Raw genomic sequence first — 12,909 nt, 5'->3', positions numbered from 1 at the left:
ATTTGAATAGTGCCGGGTGCTAGCGCTTTGCTGTCTGAAGTTCTTAACGGCCTCTCGGTCTTACTACCCAGTTGATCGTTCTTCAATTCTCAAGACATTAGGCCAACTGTATGGTCAATATTCGGATTGATTTCTACAACTAAAATTCCCAGCTTATCGACCAGAGAGATTTTTCGTGGCTTAACTCTTGCGGATCCGACTATATTTATACGCTCCGCGAAGCATTTCTACTCAATAACAGTACAACAGTAAGGTAGCCGTTTTTGTTGTAAGCAGTGCAGATGCGGCAGTGTTATCGCATGAATGCATATTTTAGTAAGGGCTGATTGGGCATAAGAATGTCGTACCGGGGAGAATAAACGAACACTCGGTTGTAGTTGCCGCCATCGTGGAGCCTTTAGCGCACTCCCAGGAAACCAGGTAACCGGCGAGCGGGCCAGCGGGCTCAGCAGGTGGTTGCCAGGACAGAAAAGCTGTCGTATTGCCCTCAGTGTGTAGATGAAGCTCAAGGGGCTCGCTTGGCACTGAAAGAAAAGGGATGCATAAACGAGTGCACAATTACGATAAGAAAGGGGACGTGTTTTTAATGCTGCAAAACGTTTTTACCAATACAATACAATCGCGGCCGATCGTTGCGATGGGTGAAAATTGACGTAAACTGGTAATATGAGGAGAGCGTGGACAGATACAAGCCCTAAAAAATCATACATCGCTTCCTCTAACGAATACGATGGGTGAACGCGAAGCTTTCTCGTTACGGATTATTTGGTTTTTCTAGACAATGTCGAACCACTTAGACCATGTGGGACTGTCGCAATCGCATAGACACTGGATTCATAACTTTAGGGACCGAGGTTCGATTCCTGTCACAGGAAGCGTTCTTTTTTTACTTCACCCAAAATCATTAACCATCATATTCAGAGCAATTTTCTGCATGGCATGTTCGCGTTATAGACGCCGTCAGTGAGAATATAATGAACCTCCGCTCTAAACCAAACTCGCTGTCTCAGTACCTTTACAAATGATGGGCCAATCGCATACCCAGCTTGGCTTTTGAGGAGATATCAGAGCAGGGGGTGCCAGCTAACAATTTCAACCCCATACACTTCAGTGAAGGCCGGCATCTACGGGTTTCAAAAGGTTTAAAGGGGACTTTAGAGTCTCTTGAGAAAACCAACGCTGTAGCACGTCGTTGTGCTTGTTAACCCTACTCACAGTTCCTGGGGTGTCCTAAATAAAGCACAGGGCGACGAAGTCGTTATTGGCGTCTTTTCTAATACCAGATGGAAGGGAAGGGTGGTCAGTGTGATGTCTAATCCCCCACACTTGTATCGCGCGCACGTGCGGTAAGGGCAGCTTAACGACATGCCTGTAAGCTGTCCACGACCGGATCAACTACTCGATGCGCCGGCTCGGTCGCGACCCTGCTCGATGGTCGGGACGAATCGCGGAAAGCAGGGTCACGCGTCTAGGGGGGTTTCATCGGAAGTGTGGTATTTCTTAAAGAATCGTACTTCGGTCGTAAATTTGTGTCGCCGGATTTCTATCTTCAGATTAGTACCTTGGGTTGGTTGAATAGGTCTTTTAACAGTAGAGCTGTTTAAGCTTCGGCTAGGTTCGTTGTCGTTCGCAAGAAATACAAAATAAAGCTGCTGTAGCGCAAGCTGCCTGGAAAGACCTTCAGCCCTCCGCGTAGGCGCAGCCATGCCTCGCCTGCCTATGACGTCATCACACGCGCATGTACCGCTCGACCTTCTGGAACACCCTGCCCTCTGTTTGTGGCGGGATCTCTCCCGTGCTCTTATCCTCGCCAGTTCACGTGCGTTAGTGCCTAAGTGGAAAGCAGAAAACAGCTCACGCGTCAGACATCGAGTTCGTGGGGCCGGTTACCGTCGGTTCTAGGGCGTTCTAACGCGGTACACTTTGGGAGAGATGTGAAAGACTGCGAAGGAAACGGGCCGGGCCTGTCAGTAGTGGATAACTTTTAGCGGCAAGTTCGCAAATTCATGTGATGTGCAACTGCCGGGTCACCGATGGAGCGAGCGGAGCCACAAGGTCTGCTGTTTCTCCCGCTTTGCACAACTACTGCAAGCTGCGTGAATTTTTTAGTGTAGGCGAGGATGTACGCCCTGCCCATCATTAAATATTTTTCAACCGTACGGGTATTTGCCGGCACACGAAGTTACCAAGGCGCAGCTTCAATCTGCTGGATGCCTTTCGCCAAAGCTCTGCCATGGGTGAGAAAAATAGCGTCACCAATGTTTACCTTTTTGAAGCCCTAGAACTGGCTGAACTGACCATAAGCAGCCAAACGTAGCAGCATATTCATGGTTTTGACAGGACAAGCTTATATAGAGTCCAGGGTATGGTTTTCATTAACAGGGTTATTTTCAAAAGCGGTCCCAAGTTTTATAACAAAACGGCAGCCCTTACATTCCCTTATTTAAGGCTACGTTTTATTATTATATTCGGGTGCAGTTCATTTCGCTTCCGGAAAACGTTACGAAGGCGGGTGCCCGAAGGCAAGGCAGGCATATAAAATCGCAGAAACGGTGAAATTGGTGGGAGTGTATACATGGCGACGAAAGTGCAAGCCTCACTGCTTGCCAGTTTCATTCAGCGTGAACCTTTCTTGCGGCCATTATTCTGCAGACTGAATTTTTCGCTGCTAGCAACAGTGGGAGAAAAAGTTTATGCGAAACGTCTCCAGCTCGAAGCATTTTTCACAATTTTCCCCCGCGTCGTGTTGTCACTAGAAGAATTTGCGAAAAAGGAACATCCAAACAGAAATGAAAAACATTTTGTTGTAATTTATGCTCTCAGGCAGTACAAAATTAAATTTGTGCACACTGAGATTTTTTTGTAATGCATCTAGAAGTGGGCGAATTCAGAATTAAAAAAAAATGGCCGTGTGCACTTCATACTGGAGGTATTATTTAAATTTTAACGTGCAGGAGTTGCTTGCCCGTTTGTTACTCCCTGTTGTTCTGTAGATTCCTTCTCACTATGCGTTGCGCGTTTGTGGTTTTCTGTCGCATTCCGGTACCTGATCGCTTCGTAACTAATCGCAAAACTGCGTACTCTTCGGGAGCACTTACGACGTGAGGCCTTCCCCTATCGGAATAACGTGCAGCCGGTATTTGTAAATCCGCATTTATATGCTCCGCCCGCCCCCCAGCGGCTCCTGCCCTTTTTCTGTGGCTTGAGCTATGGTTCTCTCTGGCTTTTCTTACTGCCTTGCACCTAACTGCCGTGCAATATTTTTTTTTATTAAGCCATGCGCACCGCATTGTTTGGAATGAGTTGTTTTTGCGTGACGACAGCCGGGGTATTTTCCTGGCCCTTGGATATTTAAAGACTGCTATAAAATTTCACAAATGAAGGAGGTGCCCCAGAAATTGTTTACCACTCGGCAATGAATGGGGCTGGCTCCCTACTGACGGGAGGGTGTGCTGTCTTGCTCGCTGATAGGGCGTAGCAGGGGAGTTTCGTAGTTCTATAATTGTTTTCCGAAAATGACGACATGCACTAAATATACTGCTTTCTACCATGATAAGTCGCTTTGCCACCGACCCGTCTTTTCATCCAGATACTTTTATAAAGTGGCCAGCTACACATTATGATCAGTCATGCTATGAGCAACTTCAGAAAAAGACCACTGGAGTGGACACCACAAAGATCACTTTTATGCAGGCGGAACACCTCAATTTCGCTCTTAGTTCTTGCAATCGGGTCGTAGACATCGTCGTCAGCTCAGGCTCTACCGGCGATTTGCATTTGAATTTTTGGGTAACCTGGTGAGTATCGAATAGTTTGGCTCAACGCAGTCAGTGGGCTGAGTAACAGTAAAGCGCTCACACGTTTCCAAGATACCATTTGTTTTCAGGTTAGCCTTCTTTTAACCAAAGAAAGGAGGATTGATTTAACTCACAAGGGTACTTCGAGCAATGGTTGTCAGTGATGGGTCGCCAGCAATTCCCTCGCCGAAACACAGTACTACTGATTCACCCATTTTATGCTTGCCAAACAATGTTTATGGTTACGCCTCACATATCGTGTACTGGAGCAGTTGGATGGCATCAGTCTCATCGAGAGAATTCTTAAAGAAAGCGTATCTTTTGCGTGCGATATTCCAGAGGCAACTCCAATGAGTGACAGCTCTGGGAGGCTGGAAGTACCCACTCCATGTATGTTCGAAAGAAATATCACATATTCCTTGCTGTTCTTTTATGAGTGATTTGTTCAGGCACATTATTACGCCAATCTATTGCGTGTCCAAGAACTGGCTGTGAGTGTGTACAAGACAATACTACCTGAGATGCCGGTCGTGACATGAACACCCGTTGGGGAACCACACCCGTGCTCGCTACAGCCTCGGATGAAAACAGCGTACGCTTCGTTTGCCTTGAGCCCGGAGATTTTGATGAACCCAGATTTGAAAGAGGAGTTCCAACCGTACAGCACAACTACTTCGCAGGACGACAGCGTTGTACACTTGACGAAGTCGGTGCTGTTGGTGGCCACCTGGAAAGGAAAGTATAGTTGATATTGTCCATGTGCAAGAATGGGCCATGGGCTATTCCTACACTTATAATGGGTACTTAAACCGGGCCAGAACTTTTAACGGCCAAGATAGGCGAACGCCGAGGCAGGCAGTCATGTTCGATCTGTTCGGACGTACGGCACCGCTAACGCTTGGGAACGCGCACGGCAAAATCATTTTTATAGTATGAACGAGGCAGGCCGTCGCCACTACAAATTATTTGTGTTAGCGTACCCCCGTACACGTCTAGCAGGGTTTGTGCGCGGATTTGTGGGCGAGCACTGTCAGAATTACTGCAGTGACAAATCCGTTAGCAAAAAGCGAAGAAGAAAGAGAGCGAAAGCGCTCCACCAATAAGAGTAAGTGATGGCCATGTTGAAGAGAGCGGAACAACAAAAGCGAATGAGAACAAAGCTGCAAAAGAGGACTCGAAGGACAACGGTAGAACAAGTGCGCTTTCGTCCATTCGTAGAGCGGAGGTTGGTGTGGTAACTGAGCCATGAGACCCGCTCACGCCTCTTTCACGCGCCCCCTTCCGCGATCTCTCCAGCCCTACCGGTGTTGTTACGCGCCTCGACTGCTCATTGGCCAGTTAGCTGAACAATCGTTTCACCACGCCATCCACGCTACCCACAGCGTTGTATTATTTATAACGATGAGAATGGTGGTTGCCAACTTCCCATGCCACCTTGCCTCAAATTTTATTTATAAGTATATTACAACCGCAAGTCCCCCACGCAGCAGCAATCAAATTTTTTTGTTAGTGCATATCCTCATCGCTTTGCCGAACTTTTATATCTCTGAGTAAAATGTGCGCTTCCAAGTGAGTTTTTAAATATTCCTGAGTAAATAGTCTTGCCTAGGGAATTAGCTATTAGCTAAAGATTTTACGAGATATTGGTCATAAAAATAAATTCAGGGTAAAATATTTTATAAATAATGGCACGTGTACACGTGGACAATAAAAAGTACAATACTAAACTCCTAAGTTGTTTTTAATGTTTATATCCAGATAATAAGAGAGACTAAATTTGGCACGTACTAACTGTTTCTGACCGCTCAGGAAAGAACGAATGAGTAAAAGTATATCTTTGAAGATTCGCTTCGATTTTATCGTTGGCGAGATTAGACACTACTACCTTTTAAGGTTTATTTTTATTCTAATCGTGCCACATCAATGCGTCGTCATACCTTGATAACATGTGCGCAAAGCACTATTTAATTACATGACACCGCTCTCAGTTTCTGACGGAAAAAAATATTGACATTGTAACGAACAGGAAGTCGCATCTTAATAAAATAGTGATGTTTGCAAAATCCGCACTAGATGGGAAACCCTTTACAATTCGTACACCACATCCTAAACACAAAAATTTCTTTTTTTTCTGAAAACAGCTTGTTACCTCAACATCCACGACGGTACTGTTGACAAAAACCCAGGAGACAGCAGCTATACCAGGTGCATTTTTGAAGCCCTTGGTGGATAATGTTGGGGGTAGGGGAACTGAGGAGTGAAAATAAAAATAGAAACAAAGCAATTGTAAGAAGCTGAACACCATCGAAAAAACAATATTGCTATTGGGTCGAAATCCGCCTCTTTAGGCACAGCAAAACAAGGCATGTTCTTTGCACTTCTTTAAATCCGGACTTCTTCTTGATTCAGACTTACAGGGTTTCCTATGCAGCACCATGGTTTTATTTTAGTGTCAAAACCATATTATTATACCTGAGACTGATTGGTATGACAAACGAGGGCAAACGTTTATGAATATGATGATCATCTCTTCTGATGATGCGCATGAACACAAAGCCGAACTTTTTATATATGAATACATATAATCGTAAGAGAGCCAGGTGTTTAATAATGAGTACACCGGCGTGTGTTTGGCGTCAATGGCTTGCGCCAAGAGTTTATATCGAAACACTGACGAACTATTATCAAGGCTATCTGTGTTTATAGAATCCACTACAGTTAATAAAACTAGAATATCATGCCTACACCCATTTTTTGGTTAGCCCGAGAAAGTCTTGAATACGTTAGTTCGCTGTATTACGAATTTAATAACTGGCCCTTAAGAATTTTCCAAACCGTGCAATGTCTTACAGTCAGGAATGCAAAGGTCCCCAATCGTTATGGTACTCCCACTTCCAGTTGCTATGGTAACCCCAAAATAATAATCAGGGCTTCACGCAAAACACAGTTCCTGTAATAGTTTAGAAAACATTTCAATTTCTTCTCTTTTTGGCTAGAAGCGTAGCGGCATTCTCTTGCCTAATCTTTAACACACGAAGTGTGGTTGCTTACACAGCATTTCTTCCAGTCAGAAAATTCAGCTGATCCCTTATAGCAAGAGCGCGATATAAAAGCAAAGCACACGGATATAATTATTCAATGGTGTACTTATTCCCATCACCCCGTCACAGAGATACTTTTTTCTGGATATTCATACAAAAATTTCCTAAAAATTGAGAAAAAAAAACAAAGATATTTGAATGACACTGCCGCAAGCAAAAAAACCAATCAACCCGGCCGGGTAAAAGGTGTATGTAGCATATGTTAGGAGTAGTCTGTCCAGATATTTTCCGAGGCGGTTTGGAGGGGTTGTTCTCTTCTAAAGACGGTTCCTGGGCACGCACGGATAAAAACTATTTCACAGGCAATGTAATTTATGTATTGCGTTTTTGCCACTGGGACAAGTAGCACTGTATGGCATTTCAAACATATATTGCAGAATTCCAGTTATACGGGCTCAGACATTTGTTGACAGTAACGGCAAGAACGGGTTTCGCGGTCCACGCGTAATAAAGCGCGGTGGCGTTTAAAGGAACCATGAAGAGAAAATACAAGTTTGGTTCATTCGAAAGATTGTCTCCTTAGAATCATAGTGACACCACTTTTAACACCCACTTCGCTCGATTAAGCTATAAAATTAGGAAAAAAACAAATGGTCATGCGACCCCCTAGCTCATTTCCCGCAACAGAACCTATGATGTCATACCAGCAAGCTCTCATATTGGCGGAGGTAGGCGAAAGCCAACAAGAATTAGTCAGAGCTTATAAGCTTGCCAAACGAGCTGTTTTCGCATAAAGTTCGGGCACCTTCTTTTTATTGCAGTAAGAATGAGGGGTTAACAGTGGAAGGAACGAAAGAACACGTAAACATAGAAGTACCGATGCATACTCCTGTTGGTACTGTGCGCACTATGATTGTTTCATCTGCACAGCATCTTGGTGCTTACAAGTTGTCTTACCCGCAGTGGCTGATTTGCGTAAGCGACGTTGTCTCACGTGACCCTGTTTGTCGCGGATATTCCATGTTTCATGAAACAATTAATTTTTACAGTAACAAAAACAATCCAGGTGCAAATACAGGGCAAAAAAAGCAACGTCAGGCAACCATGGGTGCATTAGTATGGTAGCGCCATCTGCGAAGACTGACGGCAAGAAGTGCTGCAGCCCAATCACGCAGTGCAAGTTCGTTTGTTTACGCGCTCGCATGACGTCATTGCCGACGTCCCGAAAACGCACGATTTGGCGGGAGAATCAAAATTTAAACCAACATTGAATATTTTCTCAGTGAATATGGAATTTTCTGCGGACAAGCGCAAGGAGAATTATAAAGCACGAAATCTTTCGAATAAAACGAACTTGTATTGTGTCCTCATAGCTCTTTTAAAGTGCTAAAGTACTACCGATCGCTGAGTTACTTCCAGATAAATTTATTTCTACGGGAGTAGTTGAGAATGTGGATCAGGAAGGTAAATTTCACTAAAGTGCATAGAATGCATGAGTTCTTTTTATTACATAACTGCTTTGCTTTACCTTCGTGCTATGTTTATTCGGTGCAGCCTCAAGGTGTTTCTTTCATCCGCTGTATTCACCTTGTGGCCGTGTAATTCCAAATGTAATACCCGAAAATGTCAATTTAAAGTAATATTCTCTGTACTCGACGAAATATGCTTCTGATTTTACTTTGTCCTTTTTAGTCGTTTACAGTCACAAGCGTCGCCGTGCTCACTGAATGGAATGCGCCTATGTTCATGACTTCATCGCCCCGCATATGTATAAATCTGCTTTATATAAAACTACAAAGGCCGAGGTGTACGTTTCGCCATTCACAAACAAATTAGGCGTTTTCAAACTTTAGGCGAGGTGTAAAAATTCACACTTTGTAATAAAACCTAGGGAGACAGGAAATGCAATGCTTTAAAATAATGATGTGCAGAGTATCATACTTGGAGTACCACGGATTTCTAGAAACGGTCTATCTACCAAGCCGTAAACGGTGCTACAGAATACATTTCGAACAAAACTCACACAGAAAACATAATATCGGAATTTGCGTCACGTGATACTCCCTGTTAAGGAAGAGAAATTTCTGTGCCAGATAAGGTTGGCATCATTCGCGCAAAAAAAAGTGTGGCTCAGGTCTGTTGGATAAGCAAATTTGCGGGCTTGTATTTTGGTGTTTAGAAATATAAGTTCGTCTCCATGGTAAGTTAGGGTTAAAAGGCGGCAATAATATTTGCCGAAATATTTGTCATGACTTCCTCCGTAACAAAACATGTGTTACTAAGTGAGCATCAATACGGGTTCATCTCCGGCGCGGGCACGCATGCATTACTTGAAAAGTTGTGTGATACCCTTCCTAACAGCATAGATGAGAATAAGGTTTCGTTTGGGTTGTTCCTTGATGTTAAGAAAGAGTTTAATGCTGTGAACCATACTCTGTACTAAATTACACGGTTACGGCTTCCGCGGACCATTTTTATCTCTGCTTCAAAATTACCTTCGGGATTGTTCTGAAGTGGTGTCACCAGGATCGGTGCTGAGTGATACTTACTCAAAAGAGGTGTCCCGCAAGGGTCTATGTTGTCACCTCTTCTTTTTAATTTGTATGTAATGACTTAGCTACTGTTGTTATAGCTTCAAAAATTTATCGATACGCTGATGACACCCTTTGGTGTCTGGCAACACTGGTTATTCTGTCGCTCTAAAAAATCTTCAAGATGATGCTAGAAATGCTGATTGATTAATTGAGTGGGGTTTAACGCGCCGACGCAACGCAGGCGTTGAGGCGCGCCGTAGTGGAGGGCTCCGGATTAATTTTGACCACCTGGGGATCTTTAACGTGCGCCGAAATCTCGTACACACGGGCGTTTTTGCTTTTCGCCTCCATCAGAAAAGCGGCCGCCGCGGCCGGAAATCGAACCCGCGACCTCGTGCTCAGATGCTAGAAATGCTGCGAATTGGTTCCAGGCACTTGTAATAATACTCAACCCTGTAAAAACTGGGCTGCTTTTTTTCCGAAATCGACAGAAAACAGTGCCGAATGACGGCTTCATTAGGATACACAAATAGAATTGTACATCATGTTCTTGTACCTGTATTTTTTGTTTCGCGTCGGTTAAATAACTGGGTATATATTTTGATGGAGATCTTTCGTGGAACACACATATGATTCACATAAGCAAAAAGCTTAGAAGTACTGCCTGTAGGTTGTACAACATAAAAGTGGCTCTGCCTTTATCTGTTCGAAAAATTCTTGCTCTAACATTGCGTTATAGTGTTCGTCGTTATGGCATGTTCTGTTTTTCCAACTGCTCTGCTAGATGGAAAAACAGAGGTACAGTACTTTAAAAAACATAGCCAAGAGTGTTCTTTATAAGTCCCACGTTCCGGATTCGGGCAGCATATTTAAAGCAAGCGGTTTACCATCATTCGATATATTGTTTAAGCAAATCGTCGTGCTAAAGTATCTCCGGTGTACGGATTACTGAACTCCCAGTGTTAAACCGATACCTCTGCGGCACATTGACTGATTGTAGGGTTTAACGCGCCGACGCAACGCAGGCGATGAGGCGCGCCGTAGTGGAGGGCTCCGAATTAATTTTGACCACCTGGGGATCTTTAACGTGCACCAAACTCTCGTACACACGTTCGTTTTGTCTTTTCGCCTCCATCAGAAAAGCGGCCGCTGCGGCCGGGAACCAAACCCGCGACCTCGTGCTCAGCAGCGCAATGCCTTAGCCCTCTGCGGCACATACCTCGCTGTATGACGCCAAGGATCCGTACCCATTACGGAATGGCTGCAAGCCCATTATGTACCTGCTATCTTCCATGAATTCCCTGACGAATGATTCTTCTCAACTACGCGGAAACAGTTGCGTGCTGCTATTCTAGCATTAGAGTTATGCTGAAGTGCGTATGTGTGTGCAGGGAAGGTTCATTATTTCTTTGTTCTCTAATTGCTTCTTTGAAAATGTCACCCATGCAGATAGAACCCATGTGTTTTTATTGTATTTTTGTTTGTCTGTTTGTCTTCGTGTTTTTTGTTTGTCTGTTGTTTTTTTGCTTTCCTTTTTGACTTGTCTTATTTTTCTCTTCTTCTTGCTTTTTTTATTGTCTGCTTGTCTATTTTACCTCCCTATTGAATTACCACTGTGAATGAGTGCTTTTTAAAGAAGTAAAGGACGTTGCTGATGGAACACACAGCACAAGGCAATCTCTCGGCTTTTGCGGGCCCATTTTACCTGTGTATGTACTCCTTGATAAGAAAATATATTAATAATAAGATTATTATTATTATTATTATTATTATATATGTTGCTTATGCTGCGGGCGTAATCGTTGTATGTACTATGCTACACTTCTTTAGTCAACTCTTCATACATATGTTTAAGTGGCCCGGACGAACCAAATGTTATAGAAACAAATGTTTGTATAACCTATCAGTTTATGTGAGTAGTTACAAACATTTCCTGTACTTTGTTTCATACGTTTTTGTGTAATTGATGCTTCAGCCGATTTCTATGGTCATTGTACGCTGTGTTTGTGCAATGTACCATAACTTCGTATAATGTAGTTTGGATACCACTTTTAATTTTTTCTCTGTGGTATTCCAGATTATTGTTTTTCATTCACCCACATTTTTTCCTGGTTTTATATGTGTCAGTCGCTGATGTATTTCAATGTGGCATTTTTTCTTTTTTTTTTTTCTCAGTGCGCCAGCACCAAGGCTTCGGCTGTTCCTGGGCACTATAATAAAGGTGGATTGATTGATTGATTGATTATTATTATTGTTGTTGTTATTATCGCGCAATGTAACAATTGATTGTTCACTGTAGTTGGTTTATCGCGCCGACGCACCGCAGGTGATAAGGCGCGCAGTAATGGAGGGCTCCGGAATAATTTTGACCACCTTGGGATCATTATAGAGTGCCTAAATCTCGTACGCACCGGCGTTTTTGCCTTTCGCCCCCATCAGAAAAGCGGCCGGCGCCCCGGCCGGGAATTGTTCACTGTAGTTATTGAAAACGAAAATAAACGTGGCCATGTAAAATCTCACAAGACTACATGATCGGAAACCATCAAAATCTTGTATTCCAACTTTGTTCTTTCAATACACGCAATTCCAATTTTGAATGCTCCTCCTTTTCATACCAGGAAAGCTTTCCACTCTATTTTCTTCCATTGTATTTTGGTGCGCAAATTCTCGCCTTAACTACTGTGAGCATATTTGCCCTCATCTCTCCTCCCCGTGCATGTGCTCGAAATTTATCAAGGCATCATCATCTACGCCACGATATGTGCAACACTTAATTGTGCAAGAAAAACACACCAGCAAGGCACAAGCCACCTCTTACGTATCACGCATCCATAAATATCTCCATAACATCTGCTGTCAGGTTACTTGCTGCATTACAGAAAAAAGCACAAGAAAAAAGCTGCAATGAGCGATAACAAAGACGCAGATACGCTACTGGTTTTTTCCAGTTGCGGCCGCTGTGTTGTTGTTTTTCCTATTTACGTAGGCGTTTTGGCGCACTTTTTTTAATACAATGAATGTCAGCTTCTTCCTCGCACAGTCCGCCCTAGAAATCCCTCAGGGACTTACTGAAAAGTTTATGCGAACCTTCGGGAAGGTTAGAAGCACCGACATGTGAACTTTCACGAAGCCACTGTTTTTCTGTGGGCACTGTTGCCTTTGTCTATCCGAAGATTTAAATCCTTATTAAGCGCAATTCAAATATTGCAGTCCCGCTAAGAATGGATAATAATGTGTGGGTTTGTTTCTTTTAATCCCCACCAGATATAGAAAAGTCCTAACGAAGGGCTGTCCTTGTCCTGGCAATGCTGGTTTTCGGTTTACAAGACTATAACGTTATCCTGCAGTGTGCCTTACTGCTCTCTGAGCGTCCATTTCTTGGCGGTATTTTGTATAAAGCCACCTCATTATTGTGAAACAAAGTTGATAAAGCTTATATTACGTTGATGCGATGCTTTGAAAGCCAGTCACTTGTACCTTTGTCAAAAGTTAGGTCTCTGCGATGCCTACGTATTTTGTCCAGGGAAAATACACGTG

The 12,909-nt window shown here is 43.5% G+C and overlaps 1 protein-coding gene across 1 annotated transcript in view; it reads right to left on the bottom strand.

The window, feature by feature from the left end:
- LOC144140060 (uncharacterized) overlaps positions 1–12,909 on the bottom strand; it is a 79,392-nt gene that overhangs the window by 8,448 nt on the left and 58,035 nt on the right. The window contains exons 9-11 of the mRNA XM_077672262.1: positions 5,947–6,047; positions 4,314–4,524; positions 348–524 (exon numbers count right to left, since the gene is read on the bottom strand). Coding sequence (XP_077528388.1) covers positions 348–524; positions 4,314–4,524; positions 5,947–6,047 — 489 coding nt within the window. The remainder of the gene's footprint in view (positions 1–347; positions 525–4,313; positions 4,525–5,946; positions 6,048–12,909) is intronic.

This window comes from Haemaphysalis longicornis, unplaced genomic scaffold (genome assembly GCF_048455015.1).
Source record: "Haemaphysalis longicornis isolate Haplotype H1 unplaced genomic scaffold, Haemaphysalis longicornis Haplotype H1 scaffold_5, whole genome shotgun sequence".
Classification (NCBI taxonomy): Eukaryota; Metazoa; Arthropoda; class Arachnida; order Ixodida; family Ixodidae; genus Haemaphysalis; species Haemaphysalis longicornis.
The sequence above is the reverse complement of the archived record's forward strand: the minus strand, read 5'-3'. Positions and strand labels throughout refer to the sequence as shown.